Consider the following 20,708-nt stretch of genomic DNA (forward strand, 5'->3'; position numbering starts at 1 on the left):
CACATATGAGCGAAACCATATAATTGTCTTTCTCGGCTTGACTTATTTCACTTAGCATAACCCCCTCCAGTTCCATCCATGTGGATGCAAATGGTAGGTATTCATCCTTTCTTATGGCTGAGTAATATTCCATTGTATATATGGACCACATCTTCTTTATCCATTTGTCTGTTGAAGGGCATCTCAGCTCCTTCCACAGTTTGGGTATTGTGGACATTGCTGCTATGAACATTGGGGTGCATGTGCCCCTTCTTTTCACTACATCTGTATCTTTGGGGTAAATACCTAGTAGTGCAATTGCTGGGTCATATGGTAGCTCTATTTTTAACTTCCTGAAGAACCTTCATACTGTTTTCCAGAGTGGCTGCACCAGCTTGCATTCTCACCAACAGTGTAAGAGGGTTCCCTTTTCTCCACATCCTCACCAACATTTGTTGTTTCCTGTCTTGTTAATTTTTTGCCATTCTAACTGGTGTAAGGTGGTATCTCATTGTGGTTTTGATTTGTATTTCCCTGATGGCTAGTGATACTGAACATTTTTTCATGTGTCTGTTAGGCATTTGTATGTCTTCTTTGGAGAAGTATCTGTTCATGTCTTCTGCCCATTTCTTGACCAGATTATTTGTTTTTTGGGTGTTGAGTTTGAGAAGTTCTTTATAAAAATTTATAATTTTAATGGGTAATATGTACATTGTTCAACTTAATACTTTCTTGTACTTTTTGGGGTATGATTTTGATATGAGGGCAGCACTTGCTTCATAAGGTGAATTGGAAAGTGTTCCTTTCTCTTTGATTTTTTGAAGATTATGTAGAACTGATGTTAATTCTTTAAATATTTGGTAGAACTTTCCAGTGAAAACATCTGGGCCTGGAGACTTTGGGAGTTTTTAAAATTATGAATTCTATTTCCTCAACAGATATAGGGCTATTGAAATGGTCAATTTCATGTTGGGTGGGTTGTGATAGTGTTCTCAAGGTCCATTTCACCTAAGTTTTCAAATGTATGTGTGTAGAGTTAGTATTCTCCAATGATCCTTTTGATGTCTGCCAGGTCTGAGGTGATATACCCTGTTTCTTTCCTAATATTTGTAATTTTTGTCAATTTTTTTTCTTTGCCAGACTTCCTGGATGATTGTGAATTTTATTGATTTTTTTTTTCAAGGAAAAAGCTTTTTGATTTTTTGATTTTTCTCTATGGCTTCTCTGTTTTCAGTTTCATGGATTTCTGTTCTCATCTTTACTATTTCCTTACTTCTGTTTACTTTGGCTTTATTTTGTCCCACTTTTCCTAGATTCCTGAGGTGGGATTATTGATAATCTACCATTTTCTACAATAAAAAGCTTGAATGTAAAGGACATTTGGCATTACCTACCTTCCTACAGCAAATACAGTCAATCCCACAGTAATTTTATGTTTTTCATAATACTCTTCCAATACTTCTTCATTGAAAGTGCCATCCCATACAACCGGAGCTGACCAGCTGGTGGTCGACAGGTTCATGTATTCACTGTAAGAAAGACATAAGAATTATGAACAAGATATCTTTTAATAAAACTGCAGTAGATGTTACTAATGTATAAAGCCCGTGTCTGGTTGCAGCATTTCCTTACTCCTAATTCGAAGCTTTGATGGTTATGATAAACTGGAGAAACAGCTTCTCAGAAATGGCCAGATCATTACAAAAGTACATTACAAATTAGTTATACTGTGATTCCAAGATCTTTGAGGACACAGTTAAAATGTCACCCAAAGTCTAAAATAGCAATATCTCCTGTATTTGGACAAAATCTCCTGGTCTTAGGCTTTTTGACATTAATTATTTTCAGAGACCATATTTTGAAAAATGACCTTTCCAGTTTCATACTCTAAAATGCTGCCAGGCTAATGTTACTGCATACTGTCAGAAACAACTTTGTCAAAACTCTGGAAGGCAGCCAAAGTTTGGAGTTTTAGAGCAATCAAGCAAAAGTTAAATCAGGAAAAGGATGACAACACAATAGAAGAAGGAAAGCTTTGTGGTATTTTAACTTAGCCTTACACCAACTCCCTGCCAGTTTGGGAGTGGTATTGAAAACAGCAAACCATGTTCTCATTGTGAGTACCTACTTCTGGAGGAGAAGAGTGGATCTAACTCCGAAGGAATTGTGTTTGTTCATTTGGACATGAGAGTTCCTCAAAGGACTGGACTGCTAGTGCTTTCCTTTGTTTCGCTTAACTCAGAACTCTCTCAGAATGGAAAAGTGGGTAAGTGGAGGGCAGTCCTTGAAAACATTTTAAAAAGGAACAAGCCCCTGCCACCTGAGGCAAGAAATTAACGGTTGGAATAAACACTAGATGTGCTGAAAGCCTGGGAAGAAAAGTTTGGAAGAGAGTTCTTTGAAAAGTAAAGGCTTTGATAAGATCCTATGTATAACAAGGAATTAGGAAATCCATGCACATGTTCAGGGCAGGTTACGTGCTGTGAAAAGATCCCTGAAGATCCTAAGCTTTCACCTCTGGATGATATTTAGACTCAGTGCAAGCAGGAAGTGAAGTCTAAGGCAGAGTTGTAAATAGCTGGGCTGTGTTGAAGGAGAGCCCAAACACAGAACCAATCTTCAAAGACTGTAAGAGGGTTCTTTTCCTTCTTCTTCTTCTTTCCTTTTCTCTTTTCTTTTCTTTCCTCTTTTCCTTCCTTTTCTTTTCTTCTTCTTCCCCTTCTCCTCTTCCTCCTTCTCTTCATCTTCTCCTTCTTCTCCAATAACCCCCCAACCACCACCTTCACCACCACTCTAGCTCTAGTCATTTAAGGATATCTCTGTCAAACCACTAGCTGACCACAAGCTAAAGGAACAGAGACCTCGCAGACCAAACAAGACAAAGAATACGGTCTTTAAAAATAGTCTGGAAAAGTCACTAAACAGACAAACAACTCTAGGAGGTGAGAGCATCTGACTTCCAAAGTGATCACACTATAATATACAAAATTCCTAGTTTTCAACTAAAAATGATGATGCATGCAAAGAAACAAGAATGTATGGGGCGCCTGGGTGGCTCAGTTGGTTAAGCAGCTGCCTTCAGCTCAGGTCATGGTCCCGGAGTCCCGGGATCGAGTTCCACATCGGGCTCCCGGCTCGGCGGGGAGCCTGCTTCTCCCTCTGACCCTATCCCCTCTCATGCTGTTTCTCTCTCTCTCTCAAATAAATAAATAAATAAAATCTTTAAAAAAAGAAACAAGAATGTATGGTCCGTTCAGAGGGAAACTGTCCCTAGGGAAGCCCAGACATTAGGCTTACTAAAACAAGACTTTAAACCAACTATTTTAAATGTGCTGAAAAAGCCAAAGAAAACTGTGGACAAAGAACTAAAGGAAACCGGGAGAACAATAGCTTAACAAATAGAGAATGTGAATAAAGAGATAGAAATTATAAAAAGGAACCAAATAGAAATTCTGGAGCTAAGAAGTATAATAGCTGAAAAAAAAAAAAAAACTTGCCCTAAGATTTCAACAGCAGATTTGAACAGGCAGAAGAAAGAATCAGATACACACAGAACATTTTAGCCAACAACAGAATACATATTCTTCTCAAATACACATGGGACATTTTCCAGGATGGTCATATGTTAAGCCATAAAGCAAATCTCAATAAACTTAAGATGGCCGGAAACATGCAAACTATCTTGTTCATTGACAATGGAATGAAATCAATAACAAGAAAATTTGGAAAGTTCACAAATGTGTGGAAATTGAACAACACACTCTTAAACAACCAAGAGGTCAAGAAAAAAATCACAAAGGGAATGAAAAAATACATTGAGATGAATAAAAATGAAAATAAAACATATCAAAACTTATGGGATGCAGTGAAAAGCAACACTCAGAAGGAAATGTATAGCTGTAAACATCTATATTAAAAAAGAAGAAAGATATCATATAATAAAAACCTAACCTTCCACCTTAAGGAACTAGAAAAAAATAGCAAACTAAACCCAAAGCAAGCAGAGGAACAAAGAATAAAGACGGAGCAGAGACAACTGACATAGAGGAAGAGGAAAAAAATGATAAAATTAATGAAGCCAAAAGTTGGTTCTTTGAAAATATCAACAAAATTGACAAATCTTTTTTTGAAGATTTTATTTATTTATTTCAGAGAGAGAGAATGCACGAGCAGAGGGAGTGGCAGGCAGGGGGAGAGGCAGGTAGAGGAAGAAGCAGGCTCCCTGCTGAGCAAGGAGCCCGATGCAAAAAAAAAAAAAGAAAGAAAAAGAAATGCAGTGGGAGTTGAATTTTATCAGTAGTTTATTTGGAATCTGTATAAATGATTATATGGTTTTCTTCTTTGTTCAACTCTTGGGATGAATCATCATCCTGAGTTACAAGGATATGCCTTACTTGTTAGTGGGACCCTGTGCCAGTTTTTAAGCTAGCATCTTTCATAACTAAACCCACCCCACTATACTCGGCTTTATTGTGCTGAGCTGGGACTCTGCAAGCCACAGTGGGCACCCTATGAGGCTCTGCTAATAGAGGGCACTGGAGGAAAATTACAAGCCTGGAGGAAGAAGGAACTTGCTCTTTCCTGTTTCCAGTGGGCTCCTTGCCTTCCTCCTGTTCCCTCAAATCCCACACCACCATATTAGCAGTTCCTTCCCAGACCAGCAGTTGAATCCAGATTTCAGCTTTTCCAACACTTGCAGACCCAGCCTCATGGTGCCCTTCCCTAGAGGGCTGGTTCTCTGTCCCAAGAGGCCTTTCAAGAGCTCGGAGGTACTAGCACAGTGGAGTGCGTGAGTTTAAGCTCGAGTTACCTAGTTAACAACTTTATGCTAGTTAACAGTTCTTTGTATTAAATTCTCTCTTAAAATAATCTGGGTGCTTTCTGTGTCCTGATTAGATCTGATAAAAGTTAGGATATCATGGAAGGATGAGTCACAGACCATTATCCAATCATGATCTTAACTGGACATCTCCTTGCAAAGTTTTATGTAGGACAAGTCCTGAAACCCTGCAGCACCAGGGAGAAAGACAGGTGGGTGTAGTAAGAAGAGGGAGGCAGAGAGGCCAGAGGAAAGCCACCATATTAAAGTGAAAAGTGCACAGATGGCCCATCTATCTGATTTGGGCTTTGGTTCCCTCATTGGTGAAATGAGGAGAATCAACCAAAAGATCTCAGATATACCCTTCACACTTTGACCTGCTATTTTAGGGCCTTTGGGTTTCTGTCATTAGGGCCTTTGGGTTTCTGTCATTCCACACTCTTATTTATGGAGGATGTAGGCCCTAATGTCCATTCCCAATGCATCTTGGCCACTGCTTATTTTTTAAAATGTAATCAAAGATCCATCTGCCATCCAACAGTTGGAATGCCATTTGGAGTATTGTTGCCATCTGTTAACTTCTGAACAATCTATGGATCAATCTCACATGTGTTTGATTTGGAATTCTTACCTGGGAGAAAACCAGTCTGATAGCTCTAATTCTTTTGATTGAGTATCCACAAACCTATCAGGAGGAATAATGCAAAGAATCACACTGTATCTATTTGAGTTTGAGGTAACTGAGTGTCTACCAAATCCTGGGCTATGTTATAATATGATGTAAAGTGCAAGATAAGCGTGAAGCAGTATGAAAACCAATGATGAACTTTGATGGGAGTGGCATGGAAAATCATGATTTCTTACCTCGACTTAACAGTCTCTGGGCTGCCCAGAAACCTTTATGTGTTTCCACAATGTTCATTCTCCTTCTTCTCATTGATAGAGAAATAGCTGTCATCACATGAAAGCTCCCTCAATCTTCTGCCACCTTGCCTCCAAATCTATCTTGAGCACTGATTTTCCCCCCTTTTATTACAACGGAATTATAACCCTACTTTCTGGCCTTAAATATCCTATCTGCTCAGGAGCCTTGGTTTGAAGGGTTTCGCCTAGGCTTTCTATTTGATCAGTTAACTTGCGTGCAGGCATTTTCCTGTGGCTTCAGATTTGTATGTGCAGCTAGACTTCTCCCAGGAATTTAAGACCCAGACATCCAATAGTGTTCTGAAGTCTTCTACTTGAAGTTTGCACCAATGCCACAAGATCAAGATGTTTAATGTGAAAATCATTCTGTCTTCCCCAAAGTAGGTCCCCTTCATATGTTGCCTTATCACTTGGATTGGCAAGGCAGAAGTATGAGCCTCCATATTCCCATCCCCCGTAATTAACACTGTGATCCCCTCTGCCTGTCCTTGCACTGGCCTTTTTCAACCCATTCTCCATATGTCCACTGTGCCGCCGCTGTCATGTTTCTGAAGCTCCAGTGTTCCCATATCATTATTCTGTTTAACAGGGTTCGGTGGCTTCCCATTGTCCTGAGGATCACATCTACATTCCGTATATGGCCATGACATTCTGCGTGATCTGACCCTTCACACTGTTTCAGCCACGTCTCCTTCCCAGCCCCACAGTGACAGTTTTCCAGACTCACTTGCCTCTTTAAATTTCCTTAAACACGCCACGACTTCAACCAGTTAATTCCCACATAGCCTTTAGGTCTCGTGTTAAATATCCCTACTTAAGGGAAGTATACTCTAACCTGCTGGATGAGGTTAGATTCCCTTCATTAATAGCTAATACTTATGGAATACTTTCCTAAGTATTATCTAATTTAATCCACCTCTGTGAGATAGGTATTGTTGTCATTATTATTATCCTCATTTTACTAGATAAGGAAATTGAGGCACAAAGAGTTTTTATTATCTTGTCCATAGTCACACAGCAGGTGGAAAGACAAATAGTTGGGCCTGCGTCCTTACTTCCTCCTTGCTATACACTCTAACGGCCCCCTAGCTAGCTTATCTTTGGAGAGTTGATCCTGGGCTGAGTTCAGGAGGGGATTGGGCAGCTGTGGAGCTGAGCTGTATGTCATGAGTGAGCACTGCAGTGTCCAGGGTGTGACTAAGACCATGGCCTTCTACACAGGCACCTGCCTCATTGACAGCAAAGCCTTTGGATGCTGAATTAGTGTGTTAAGGCCATATGTGTGAGGCCTGATGCTAAGGAGAGCTAATATTAATGATAGAGCAATTGTTAGATTGTGTTGCACTGTGTACATTTTACCAGGAAACATATTTAATCTTTCTTTCTCCCAGCCTCTGCTGCAGCAGACTTCCCTTGCATGTTCCCCCCTTTGTCTAGGGTGTTTCCTCTTGTTTTCAGGTGGTTGAGAGTTACTGCCCCCTGTTAGCCATGGCTCTGTGGAGGGGAAACATACCCTGCCCATGAAAACCATCTTACTGTATTATTTTCATGCACAGAGCAGCTCACCCACATATGGAGTCACGGTCCTGGTGAGAGTGTTGTGCTCCATGGACCCACCAGAGACATAAGGCTCTTCCACACAACAAGCATCAGAAAGAAAGTTTCTTTTACTTCACTATGTGGGTTCCCATGACTGCAGGGAGAAACTGAAGACCATGTTATGATTTCGGGCCTTGCACAATCTTTAAGGAAGTTTTCCTCTCTGCGTACGTTCTGATAGTATGATTTTGTAGGTGGCTTGTGGTTAATAACAATCTCCTGAATCTTTTAACCAAAACTTTACTCCTGTGTGATTTCCCAGAGCTTTAAAAGACCCAAGATTCCTGGAAGCTGGGTTCTGGCTCCCATCACACGTTTCCCCTAACCACTTCTCACTCCTAGTACTCCTAGTCCTCTGACCTTACACAAGCATCTCCAACATATGTTTGTAAAATTACTTTGGTTTACCCTGCCTGCAGGAGCCAAGGACTTGCAGGTACCCCACTGCCCTCCAACAGGTTTTGTCGTCAAAGAAGAGGTCATAGCATATTTGTAAATAAGACTTACCAGCACCGGTGTATCTTCTGTAGTTTCTTTGTGCTTAAGATAAACAAAAATAATCATATTACTTTTAAACTTATACAAAGGGTTTCCACATTTAATTTTTTTTAAAGATTTTATTTATTTATTTGAGAGAGAGAGAGCACAGAGGGATAGCAGCTCGAACACACTAAGACACATACTGTGTGCCAACATTATTGGTTGTAGAGAGATACAGTAATGACCATAATAAAAAAAAATTACTGCAGTTAAGGACTTCATATGCTATATCTTAAAAAAAGGAAACCTAATTATTTGAGCTACAAATGAAAGAAGAACTAACTTAATATCATTGAAACAATGGAATTTGCTAATTGCCAATGAATTCTTTCTACTTGTGTAACTATGTGGAGGGCAGATACCATACATAGTGCCAGAAGTCACCAATATTAGGGATGTTTCTTAAAGATGCCACCTATTTAAAAATGGCAGTTTCTCGGGCGCCTGGGTGGCTCAGTTGGTTAAGCAACTGCCTTCGGCTCAGGTCATGATCCTGGAGTCCCGGGATCGAGTCCCGCATCGGGCTCCCTGCTCGGCGGGGAGTCTGCTTCTCCCTCTGACCCTCCCCCCTCTCATGTGCTCTCTCTCTCAAATAAATAAATAAAAATCTTTAAAAAAAAAAAAAATAAAAAAAAAATAAAAATGGCAGTTTCTCTAACATTTGCTAACTGCCATAATTACATGGTCACTATCTTGGTAACTTAACATTGCTTCTCCTCACACATAGGAGCCTACCAAAATTATGTTTAGCTTTGATCACATTAGAAACAAAGAACTTTTATGCTGAAGGTTATGTTTATGCTGATATATTTGAATGCCATTCTGGATATTTCTGGGTATATTGGATTGATACATTTGGATGCTTATTTATTCAGGGGGTTAGCCTATCACCTTTCTGACAAACTAGATCCTTACCAAACTCCAGAATAAAATATTCATTAATTTTTAAAAATTACCTGAAATGATACTGTCTGTGCAAAGCCCATAGAAACAATAAAAATAATAACAATTGAATTATTTTTCTTCCATATTTCATCCTTTCCTGAGAGGAAAAAGAAACAGATAAAAGTAGATTAAATATAGCACAATGGTACACGATGTATACAGAGTAAGCTGTGTTGAATTGTGATTCTCCATGACTTAAACCAGCTGATTTAATAGATATTGGCTAGGATTTGAGGCACATCTGGTCCTTGGATGTCTCTCTATATGAAAATAGAATTGAGTCTGTGGAGGCACTTTTTGTGGGAGCTAGCTAGGACATTAGCTGGTCTAAGCTGGCCTTGATGCAAGAGATTTTATAACCTTCATTTGTGTTTTCTAGAGTGCACAGGGCTTTTCCTACAGAAAATCAAAATACAAATGCCACTTCCCGGCCTAACTTAACAGGGTGGGGTGTCAGAGAAAAGAGATAATTGTGAAAATACTTACTTGGACTTTAAGGAGGGGTATAGTTGTGAAGGAACTTATTTTTAATGAATTAATATTATGAAGTTGATCATTCCAAGATAGGTGATAGGACCAATAACAGCATAAAATAGATGCTCTTCCTCAAAAGTATTTGAATATAAAATTCATTCCAAGTATGGGCTAGAGGCTGAACTATAATTTTTAGATTATTTGTACTTTGACCTTGGAATTTTGCCATGAAGTTTATAAAGCTCCTTTGTGATACTCAGTCTATACACTTACGAATTTGTGTGCAGAAAAGGAATTGAATGTGGCTTAGTTTGGTTGAAATTAAGGACAAACTCTTACCTTTTGTTTTCCTACGATCACATAGGACTTTTATGTAGTTTCTTCCTTAGAGACTTAACATTTACAGTATGGTGGTTTGAGAAGACATGTGGAAAATCTCAAGTGGGCAGTTTTCAAGCAGGACATTCTGAGACCTTTGAAAAATCATGAATCAGATAACCTGGTATTGGTTCTACGGCACTACCCAGTTCGCCTGTTTATTATTTCAGTCTTCTGGGATGATGATGTCATCAGATTCTCTTTTGATGATGAAAGAATTAGATACTTGCAATCATAACAATTCATATGCCAGTAGCTTCTCTTTGTCATTACCAAGGGACTAGATTTTGTTCCATTTAGGGGAAAAAAACAGGATCCTTGAAGTTCTTTTCCTTACTTGGGATTTTTTTTATAATACATTTTTAATTGAAGTACAATTTACATGAAGTAAAACACATGCAATTTAAGTGTATAGCTCATTGGGTTTTTTACACATGTACATGTCTATGTAAATACCACTTCAATTAAGATTCAGGATGTCTCCATGACCCCAGTAACTTTTTTCTTGTGCCCCTTTGAGTCACTACTCTCTCCCATCCGGGAAACCGGTGTTCTGATTTCTATTACCATAGCGGAGTTATTCCTGCTGTAGAACTTCATATAAGTAGAATTGCATGGCATGTATTCTTTGCATTTGGGTTTTTTTTTTTTTCCACTCAAGGTTTTGCAACTCACCTATGTTGTGTGTATCTGACAAATACCAAAAGCTAATTCAAAATGAATTATAGATGTAAGCATAAAAGCTAAAGCCACAAGCTTTTATTTTTTTTTTTAAAGATTTTATTTATTTATTTGAAGAGAGAGACACAGCGAGAGAGGGAACACAAGCAGGGGGAGTGCAGAGGGAGAAGCAGGCTTCCCGCCAAGCAGGGAGCCCGATGCAGGGCTCGATCCCAGGACCCTGGGATCATGACCTGAGCTGAAGGCAGACGCTTAACGACTGAGCCACCAGGCGCCCCTAAAGCCACAAGCTTTTAGAGAAAAACATAGGATATCTTTCTAACCTGGGGATAGATAAAGGTCCCTTAGAAGGTGACAGAAAACAACAACTAAAAAAAATGATAAATTATACTTTATTATAATTAGAAAACTTTTGCTCATTGAAAGACACCATTAAGAAATTAATAATTAAGCCATTACTACTCACCAGTGGTTTACAGTGACCTAAATATTACATACCATACATGATCCATACAGGAAATAAAATCTATTATTAATGTTAGAAGTTTTCTGTTGATCTCCATTCTTCCTAGAAGAAAAAATGGGGATGGTGAAGAAAGATAATTAAATTAATACAGAATTAGAATGTTTTGAGTCTTAGGAAAGTAGATCATACCAGACTAATGCTCCCATAGATGACAGTCATAAGTCCTGGAAGGGAAAATAAAATAAAAATTAAATAAAATTATTTGAAGGCAAAAGAGATGGAACAAAACTAGTTGATCCTTGAAAGGAAGGAAGTGTATTGGGTAAAATTTACATGTATACAACTTTTCATCTGAGGTTACCTCCCAATTCACACAGAGTTGGGTGGCTAGAACTCACAGAGAAAGACTTGAGCGGTCAGAGGATGAAATTCATACATGTAAAGGAGGCTAAAAAATAATATAGAAAACAGAAAGAGGAAAACACAGAATGGGGTACCCCAAAATCTGCATAGAAACTCTGACTTAAACCCTGGAGGACAACTAAACTGTCCATGCTTAGGAAAAACTGCAGTTTCCCTAGGAAATAGCAACATCTGAAATTGAGCAATTTCCGCCAATGCTCCCTGCAGGATAAATGGAGTTTGGAATTTGAGTCCAGCCCAGTTAACTATCTGTCCAAACAAAAATCAACACTCTTTAGAGGAAAATAACAGAATCCAGAGTCTCTACATGTCATCTATAATGTCAGGTATACATTTTAGAAAATTCCTAGACATGCAAAGAAACAGGAATATGTGCCCCCTACTGAAGAGAACAAGACCCCAATATAAATCAGCTGTTCAAAGTGGTAACCAAGGACTTTAAAGGAACTATTATAAAAATGTTTGAGGATTTAATGGAAAACTTGGTCAAAACAAATGAACAGAGGAAAGCTGTTTAAACATGGACATTCTAGAACTTTGAAAGTACTGTATTTGAAATGAGGATGTTAGTGGATGGGCTTACAAATGGATTGTATACTCTAGAAGAAAAGGTCAGTGAAATGAAGGATAGATCAATGTTAATCATCTTATGTGAAAAAGAGAGGAAATGAAAATCCATTTACATTTAAACTGCAATCAGGGGCGCCTAGGTGGCTCAGTCGTTAAGCGTCTGCCTTCGGCTCAGGTCATGATCCCAGGGTCCTGGGATCGAGCCCCACATCGGGTTCCCTGCTCTACGGGAAGCCTGCTTCTCCCTCTCCCACCCCCCCGCTTGTGTTCCTGCTCTCGCTATCTCTCTCTCTGTGTCAAGTAGATAAATAAAATCTTTAAAAAAAAAAAAAAAATTTTAAACTGCAATCAGAAGCCACCTTAGGGGCGCCTGGGTGGCTCAGTCGTTAAGCATCTGCCTTCAGCTCAGGTCATGATCCTAGGGTCTTGGGATCGAGCCCCGCATTGGGCTCCCTGCTCAGCAGGAAGCCTGCTTCTCCCTCTCCCACTCCCCCTGCTTGTGTTCCCTCTCTTGCTGAGTCTCTCTCTGTCAAATAAATAAATAAAATCTTTAAAAAAAAAAAAAAAAAAGAAGCCACCTTAGCCACCCACATTCAGAAGTTTTCACACTCTGTCATTATGACAGTCTCTCCAAATTGGGGGCATTCCAGAGGAGGGGAAAGAGTTGGAAGCCTGGGGGTACACTGTCCTCTGGTTGGGCAAATAAGATCATAAGGCATGAACAGGCATAATAATATTGAAATAATAATATTGAAAGCCCATCTACTCTCAGGAAGTGTTTGAGACAGCTTACTATTTTTTTTTTTAAAGATTTTATTTATATATTTGACAGAGAGAGACAGTGAGAGCAGGAACACAAGCAGGGGGAGTGGGAGAGGGAGAAGCAGGCTTCCCGCCGAGCAGGGAGCCCGATGCGGGGCTCCATCCTGTGACCTGAGCCGAAGGCAGACGCTTAACGACTGAGCCACCCAGGCGCCCTGAGACAGCTTACTATTAAGAAGGTGTGGTTACAGTAAACAGGGAAACAGCACAAGAATTTTTTTTTTTTAAAGGGAACAGAAAAAACATTTATTTAGTCACTTAGGTAGGTGTTTTCCATGACCTTGAACATCCTAGCCACTTCATAAGAATAAATATGTAATTATTGTAAGGAGGGACTTACTTCTATCATTTTGCTATTTGTTTTCTATATGCCTTATAGCCTTTTGTTGTTGTTGTTCTTCATTTTCTGCATTACTGTCTTCTTTTGTGTTTAGTTTATTTTTTGTAATGAAATATTTAAATTCTTTTTGCATTTCCTTTTGTGTATATTCTGTAGCTATTTTCTTTGTGGTTATCATGGGGATTGCAGTGAACATACTGAAATTATAATACTCAAATTAGAATTGATACCATCTTAAACTTCAATAACATACCAAAACTCTGTTCCTTTACACCTCTGTCCCCATTCTTTGTGGTTGTTGATGTCATGAAATTACATCTTTATACATGGTATATCCAAAAAACATGAACTAGTAATTCTTATAAATGCATTAGCCTCTTAAATTATGTAGAAAACAAAATTTGAAGTTATAAACTGAAGTTATAATACTAGCTTTTAGACTAGTAATTTTAAAAAGTGTATTAGTCTCTTTAGTAACATAGGAAGCAAAAACTAGAGTTACAAACCATTGTTACAATGCTAGTTTTTATAATTGCCCATGTATTTACTTTTATGGATATCTTTATTTTTCCGTATGTCTTTGAGTTACTGTCTAGTGTCCTTTCTTTTTTTTTTTAAAGATTTTATTTATTTATTTGACAGAGAGAGACACAGCGAGAGAGGGAACACAAGCAGGGGAAGCGGGAGAGAGAGAAGCAGGCTTCCCACTGAGCAGGGAGCCCGATACGGGGCTTGATCCCAAGACCCTGGGATCATGACCTGAGCGGAAGGCAGACGCTTAACCGACTGAGCCACCCAGGCGCCCCTGTCTAGTGTCCTTTCATTTCACCCTGCAAGACTCCCTTCTGACTTCCAAAGTTTCTGACAAGAAATCTGCCAGTAATCTTATGGAAGATCCCTTGTATGTGAGGAGTCATTTCTCTTTTGCTATTCTCAAGATTCTCTTTGTCTTTATCTTTGTTTTTCAAAAGTTTGATTATAATGTATCTCAATGTGTGTCTTTTTCAGTTCATCTTACTTGGAGTTGATTGAACTTCCTGGATGTCTACATTCATCTCTCTCATCAAACTTGGGATGATTTTGGCATTATCTCTTCACATATTCTCTCCCTCCTCTCCTTCTGGGATGCCCCCAATGTGTATGTTGCTCCGCTTGATGGTGTCCCATGTCTCTTAGGCTGTGTTCACTTTTCTTCAGTCTTTTTAATTTCTGGTCCTCAAACTCCATGATATTTATTGTCCTATATCTTCCAGGTCACTGACTCTTCCTTTCACTTGCTCAAATCTGCCTTTGAGTCCCTCTAATGAATTTTTCATTTCAGGTATTGTAATTTTCAGCTCCAGAATTTCTTTTTGGTTTCTCTTTCGGTTTTTTCTCTCTTTGATTGTTACTTCCATTTTGTTCATACATCATTTTCTTGACTTTCCCCATGTCTTCTTTTAGGTCTTTGAGCATCGTTAACAGTTGCCTTTGTCTAGTATATCTGCCATCAGGCCTTTTTCAGGAAGTTTCTGTTTATTTTTCCTTTGAATGAGCCATACTTTAATGTTTCTTTGTATGCCTTGTGATTTTGTTGTTGTTGTTGAAAACTGGACATTTAAATCTAATACTGGGATAAGTCTGGAAGTCAGATTATCCTTTTTCCCCAGGGTTAACTGTTTTTGTTATTGTTTTCATTTATTGTTTTTGCTCTTTTGATTATTGTAGGCTGTCTTTGAGCCAAGGATCAGCGTAAGGTGTAAATTTAAGGCCTTCTGAGGTCTTTTCTGAGCCTTTCCCTGGGCATGCATGGTCACTTAATAATTTTCCTGTATATGTAGTCATTATTGAATCTCCCACTCTGGCTCCCAAAAGAGGAAAAGAGAAAAATGAAAAGAGAGAAAAGGAGTGCTGGCCCTTTAAATCCTCGGGCAGTCACTTCAACTGAAGGGGGAGGGGCTTGCAACAGTGGGGGAGGTGCAGCCACTATAGCTGCCCGCCTCTGTCTGCATCTCTGTGATCATAAGCAGCAATTCGTGGTCAGAGCACAGACCCCTGATATGTGGAGGACAGGGTCCCTTTTGCCCATTCTGGCTCCCGCAAGCTGCCAGGAACATGTACACCGTAGCCTGCCACGTGGCTGGAGGTGGAGAAGGGGTGGCTGCTACTGTGCTAAGAGCTGAAATTGACCAAAAGTAACCTTAGTGTACCATCCAAGCCCTCCCTAGGAAGTGGCTCAGGAGTTCCAAAATAGTTACGTCAGACAGATTCTGCCAGTGCAATTGTTGTCTAGGTGGGGAGACAGATTTCTGGTGCTTCCTAGTCCACCATATTCTGGAATCCTCTCTACCTGGGAAGCTTTTTTTTTTTTATGTGATGTTAATCACCATACATTACATCATTAGTTTTTGATGTAGTGATCCATGATTCATTGTTTGCGTATAACACCCAGTGCTCCGTGCAGAACGTGCCCTCCTTAATACCCATCACCAGGCTAATCCATCCCCCCACCCCCCTCCCCTCTTGAACCCTCAGTTTGTTTCTCAGAGTCCATAGTCTCTCATGGTTCATCTCCCCCTCCAATTTCCCTCCCTTCATTCTTCCCCTCCTGCTATCTTCTTTTTTTTTTTTTAACATATAATGTATTATTTGTTTCAGAGGTACAGATCTGTGATTCAGCAGTCTTACACAATTTACAGCGCTCACCATAGCACATACCCTCCCCAATGTCTATCACCCAGCCACCCTATCCCTCCCAACCCCACCACTCCAGCAACCCTCAGTTTGTTTCCTGAGATTAAGAAGCTTTTAAAAGTCCTAGTGCCCATCCAATTGAATCAGAATCTGTGGGGTCAGAGCCAGGCATCAATATTAGCTCCCCAGGTAATTCTAGGATGCAGAGAACCAGGGCTTTATACCCCCTACGTGTAAGAGAGAGGCATAACTCCTATGGGCTACTTTGGATTTTGGAGGCAGTGCCCCACACATGTTGCCTCCCATTTGCCTGATAATATAAACAAAAGCAGTGACCTTCAGTGGGATCCTGGACAAGAGAAAGCTCCCCAGCTCGTCCAGCTTGCAGGCCAGTTGCCCTGACACTGGACTCTTATGACCAGTCCTATCTTACATAGTTGAGAGAATCCACAGTAGAATGGGATGATGGATAGACTGTGCCTAGCCCTGATATCAGGAAACCTACAGCAGAGGCCCACTGAGTTCCAGAGTAAGGAAATGCCTCTCGAGCAGATAACCATCATTTCCTTCTTTTAAACAAGTGTTGCTATAACTTTTTCCCTCTTCCTTCCTTGTGTCTCACCCCTGACTCTAGTTTGTTTCAGGTGTGAGCTAAGCTTACCATTTATTTTACAGATTGCCCAATAGTCAGATGGGTTCTCTAAGGAACCAAAGGAGACATAGTTATTATCTGGAGAAAGGACTCTGAGAAGCCCGGCCTTCTGATGTTATCTGTGGATTCTGCAGTCTGTTTTTAGGAGAGGGGGCTGTGCTAGGGTAATGCCTCATGTTTCTGGATCATGGTAGCAGGGAATATTTTAGATATGTGGGAAGAAGTGATTGACAGCTAGACAGCTGTAAGTGGCGTGCAAGAGACACTGTGAGAGGTATCTACCCAGCTCACAATACGTCCTTCTCTGAGAACTGCCCCGCAGTGTAATCCATCCTCTGGTAAGCCTGCCCTATGGCACAGTGGCAGGGAGCAGGAGTGGATACTGTGCTGTGTGTGTTTTATTTTCCAGGAATTTGAAAGTTTTGAAGGAAGAAACCCTGAGTCCAGGGGTGCCTGGGTGGCTCAGTTGTTAAGCGTCTGCCTTCGGCTCGGGTCATGATCCCAGGTCCTGGAATCGAGCCCCACATCGGGCTCCCTGCTCCGTGGGAAGCCTTCTTCTCCGTCTCCCACTCCCCCTGCTGTGTTCCCTCTCTCGCTGTGTCTCTGTCAAATAAATAAATAAAATCTTAAAAAAAAAAAAAAAAGAGGGCGCCTGGGTGGCTCATTCGTTAAGCATCTGCCTTCAGCTCAGGTCATGATCCCAGGGTCCTGGGATAGGGTCCCACGTCGGGCTCTCTGCTCAGTGGGAAGCCTGCTTCTCCCTCTCCCACTCCCCCTGCTTGTGTTCCTGCTCTCACTATCTCTCTCTGTGTGTCAAATAAATAAATAAATAAAATCTTAGAAAAAAAAAAAAAGAAACCCTGAGATGGAAATAGTTGGGGCTGAGCCATACTGACAGACCCGTAGGGAAAGTTGACAATTTTTAGCTGTTGAAGCCCTTAGAACTTCCCTGGCTCCTGCTCATGTCCTGGCTATAGTGATGTGCTGGAAAATTTTTACACAACCAACTCCTAAAAAAGAAAAATGGAAAAGGAAAGGGAAAAGAGCCCTGATTTCCAGGGTTTGCTGATTCCCATGGTGTCAGTACTCCCAGCGTGGCCCGTATCAAGCTACCACGGTGAAGTCCCTGCACAGGGAGTTGGGAAACAAGCAGGCATAAACCAGCTTCAGTATACTACTGTCTGGTTATCAACTCTCTCTTGTATTCAGTGGAACTTTCCATCCCAAAAAATAGCCTCCCAAAAATCTCCCTTTCAGATTTAGACAGCTCAAGGGGGATGCCTGTTCCTTGCAATCAAAATATTTTTTTAAAGATTTTATTTATTTATTTGAGAGAGAGAGCGTGTGCATTAGCCGGAGGGGGTGGGGGCAGAGGCAGAAGGACAAGCAGACTCCCTGCTGAGCACAGAGCCTGATACAGGGCTTGACCCCAGGACCCCAAGATAATACCCTGAGCCTAAATCAGACACCCAACCAACTGAGCCACCCTGGCACCCCAGCAATCAAAATATTTGTAACTAAAATACCTAGCTAGCATAACCACGTTTTATTCTGAACAGTTACAGTCAGCTCACTAAAAATATGTTCTAACTTTGGCTGATTTTTCACAGCCACATTCTTTAGATACTTATAGCTATTTGCATTTATTCATATCTATTTCTACAAATGTGTGGTGTTTACCAGATCCAGAGAGGAATGTTTTTAATCACTGCAGTTGCTTTGGAGAAGTATAATCTTTGGAAACCCCTGCCCTTTAGTGTCCAGTATAGGGAACTACTTCTGTTTTAGCTGTGAATGTTCCAGGAGTAAGAGGTGAGCTTAAGGCTCTTGATTCCCATCAGGGACTCTCCCTAGGGGATAGGCCACTGGGTATTACGCATGTTGACTCCCCAGTGTTTCTTCCTTAATGAAGTCCAAAGGAACTTTACACCACGGTTTCTCAACCTCATCACTATTGACATTTTGAGCCAGATCATTATTTTGGGGGCTGTCCTGTGCATTGTAGGATGTTTACCTGCATCCCTGGCCTCTACCCACTAGATGTGAGTAGCATCCACCGCCTCCCAGCTGTGACAGCCAACAATATCTTCAGACATTGCCAAATGTCCCTGGGGTCAGGGAGGGGGGCGGGGGGTGTGGTGCAAAGTCATCCTGGTTGAGAACCACTGCTCCGCACTGATGAAGCCAATTGGTCCCTGCATCACTGACCTTAAGCAGCACTAAACCCAGTAGGTTATGGCACCAGGTTAGAGCCCGAAGCCCAGGCTGCAATTCCTAAGTCCTTATGCTATGTACTACATACAGGAGGAAATATTCCAGGTGCCAGATATGAAAGTATCCGCTCTGTGGTAGGACAGAGTCCACAATCAAAATTAAAAAATTTTAAATGAAAAACAGTTACTTCTTATTAAGTATGATGGGAGTGGATGTGATCATTCGTTCATTCATTCGTTCAGTAGGTATGAGTTAAGCAGTGCCTCTGAGATGTAGTGGGGGCCTGGGACTGATGCAAAGGCAGACTGTGGACCTGCCTTTCAGCTACAATTCTAGAAGGGTTCAATGGGGATATTTTTCAGTTATAAGAGAAAGCCCATTTCCAACGGACTTAATAATGGGACTCTTAATTTGAAAAGCCCACAGGCAGTGCAGGCTTCCGTGACTCAGGCTTGTCATCAAGAACAGTATTTCCTTCAGCATCCCTGTTCCATCCTAAGGCTGACCTTCCCATGGTCAAGCTCCTAATACTACATGCTTCCTTTCCTGAAAGGACCTGAGACTCACGTTGAGTGGACTAGTTTAGGTCACCTGCCCATCCCCAAATCAATCATTGCCACCAAGGGGGTGGAAAGTGTTGATTTGCTTAGTCTGGATCCCTTGCTCCAACCATGGTACCAGTTTCCATGGAAACCACGTAGACTCCATCAAGGAGCCCCGGCATTGCTGTGAGGGGAGAAAGAGAACCACAAATGTCAGGCAAATGTGGAGTCCTCAACCAGCCAAAGTACTCACATGGTCTTTTCTGCTTTCCACATGGGCTCTGCCAGCTGATTTCAGCCAGTGCCAAGGCCCCAGCACCATTTGTGTGGGTCTCTGGGAAGGTCTCCTGGCAGCCCTCTGTGCTTTAAATCTGCTGCTCCTCGCTCTGAAACCTCCTTCCAGCTCCACTCCTCAGTTACCCCCTTCTCTTCTTTTAAAGCTCAGAGTCAGCCCCTCCGAGGCAGCTTCCTCCTTCCTTTCTCCATGCTTCCCAGGACGCTGTATTGCTCACGTTTCATTTGTCTGCCTCTCTAACACGGCACTATGATGGCTTTAGACCTGCATTCTGAGAGGTTTTGGTCTACTAAGTTTTCTCTCTTTAATGCCTAATAAAAGAATTGAGAGCTTTTGGTATTGATTCCTCTGGTGTCCTCAAATTTCAAAAACAAGACGACTAAAATGTATGTGTGTGTGTGCGCGCATGTATGCACGCTTGCACATATGTGAAAGAGAGAGGGAGGGAGGCAGACAGGAGCTGTGAAAAGAGCAAAGGATTTAGAGTCAGAAAGTCCTGGGTGCGAATTCTAGTCGGCACCCTTATAGATCTGAGGCTTTGACCAATGGATCCTCACTTAACCCTGCTTTCCTCGCCTTAAAAAGTATGCATTGGTATGTTATGCGTTCATGCTTTCTGTGACCTTTTACCTGTTAGTATGCTGTTGTGCCTCTGTTACTCATTTATATAAGGCACATTTAACAAATAGTGCATTTAATAAACACTTACATATTGCCATAACCATGATTCCCTTATTGGTAAATCACATGGTCACTTTGGCTGGGAGACATCAAAGACGCGTCATTCCAAGAAGGACAAGAGAAGTTAAGGCCCTTCAGAGCTTAAAGAAATGTGTCCCCTTCCAGCTGCATGTGACCCCCAGATTAGAGGTGGAGTGGAAGGTGGAGGCGTGGCTTGTCTCCTTCACCTGCCCGCCCACCCACCCAATCGTGCCCTCCGTGGCACCTGCCTTCACAACAGCTAGTGTGTGCCCCCAGGGCTTCTATCAGCCCTGCATCCACAAAGTAAAGGTAAGAATGATCACAGTCTTTTATTTTTTTTTACATGATCCATTTTAACTAATTTAACGCATTTAGGGCAGGTTTAGTACACAAAAAGTGGGAAATAGTACAACAGGCTTGGGGATGTATCTAGTCTTTAAAATATTAATTCTTACGGCAAAAATGCCCCTTTACAAGATCCTTCTGTAAAGTTGCATTTTCTTTGATATGAAACATGGCCCGTCAGATGTATGGTGTCAACACATCTATCCTTGTCGGCTTCTCTGGTTTGAGCTTCAGCTCAGTCATTTTCTAGCCTGGTGGCTAACCTTTCTGAACATCACTTGGCTCATCTAAAATGAAAATAATTCTAAGGAGGGAATGATGCCCT

General features: G+C 41.1%; 1 protein-coding gene and 1 long non-coding RNA gene across 4 annotated transcripts in view; one reads left to right on the forward strand and one right to left on the reverse strand.

Moving 5' to 3' along the window:
• Nucleotides 1-10,903, reverse strand: part of LOC102732581 (N-acetyllactosaminide alpha-1,3-galactosyltransferase-like) — a 16,451-nt gene extending 5,548 nt beyond the window's left edge. Inside the window, exons 1-5 of one of the 3 annotated variants that reach the window (XM_031031258.2) lie at nt 9,620-10,903; nt 8,818-8,903; nt 7,829-7,861; nt 5,430-5,483; nt 1,374-1,508 (exon numbers count right to left, since the gene is read on the reverse strand). In XM_031031258.2, the coding sequence (XP_030887118.1) occupies nt 1,374-1,508; nt 5,430-5,483; nt 7,829-7,861; nt 8,818-8,897 (302 nt within the window). In that variant the 5' untranslated portion in view covers nt 8,898-8,903; nt 9,620-10,903. Of the gene's footprint in view, nt 1-1,373; nt 1,509-5,429; nt 7,429-7,828; nt 7,862-8,817 lie in introns of all 3 variants that reach the window. The other 2 variants (XM_031031257.2, XM_081803526.1) reach the window with 2 other exon arrangements.
• Nucleotides 1-20,355, forward strand: part of LOC115941975 (uncharacterized) — an 84,229-nt gene extending 63,874 nt beyond the window's left edge. The window contains exon 5 of the long non-coding RNA XR_014140143.1: nt 16,695-20,355. This is a non-coding gene — a long non-coding RNA (uncharacterized LOC115941975). The remainder of the gene's footprint in view (nt 1-16,694) is intronic.
• The last annotated feature ends 353 nt before the right edge of the window (nt 20,356-20,708 follow it).

The sequence above is a fragment of the Leptonychotes weddellii genome, chromosome 14 (genome assembly GCF_054177405.1).
Source record: "Leptonychotes weddellii isolate Sample4059 chromosome 14, ASM5417740v2, whole genome shotgun sequence".
NCBI classification, from domain to species: Eukaryota; Metazoa; Chordata; class Mammalia; order Carnivora; family Phocidae; genus Leptonychotes; species Leptonychotes weddellii.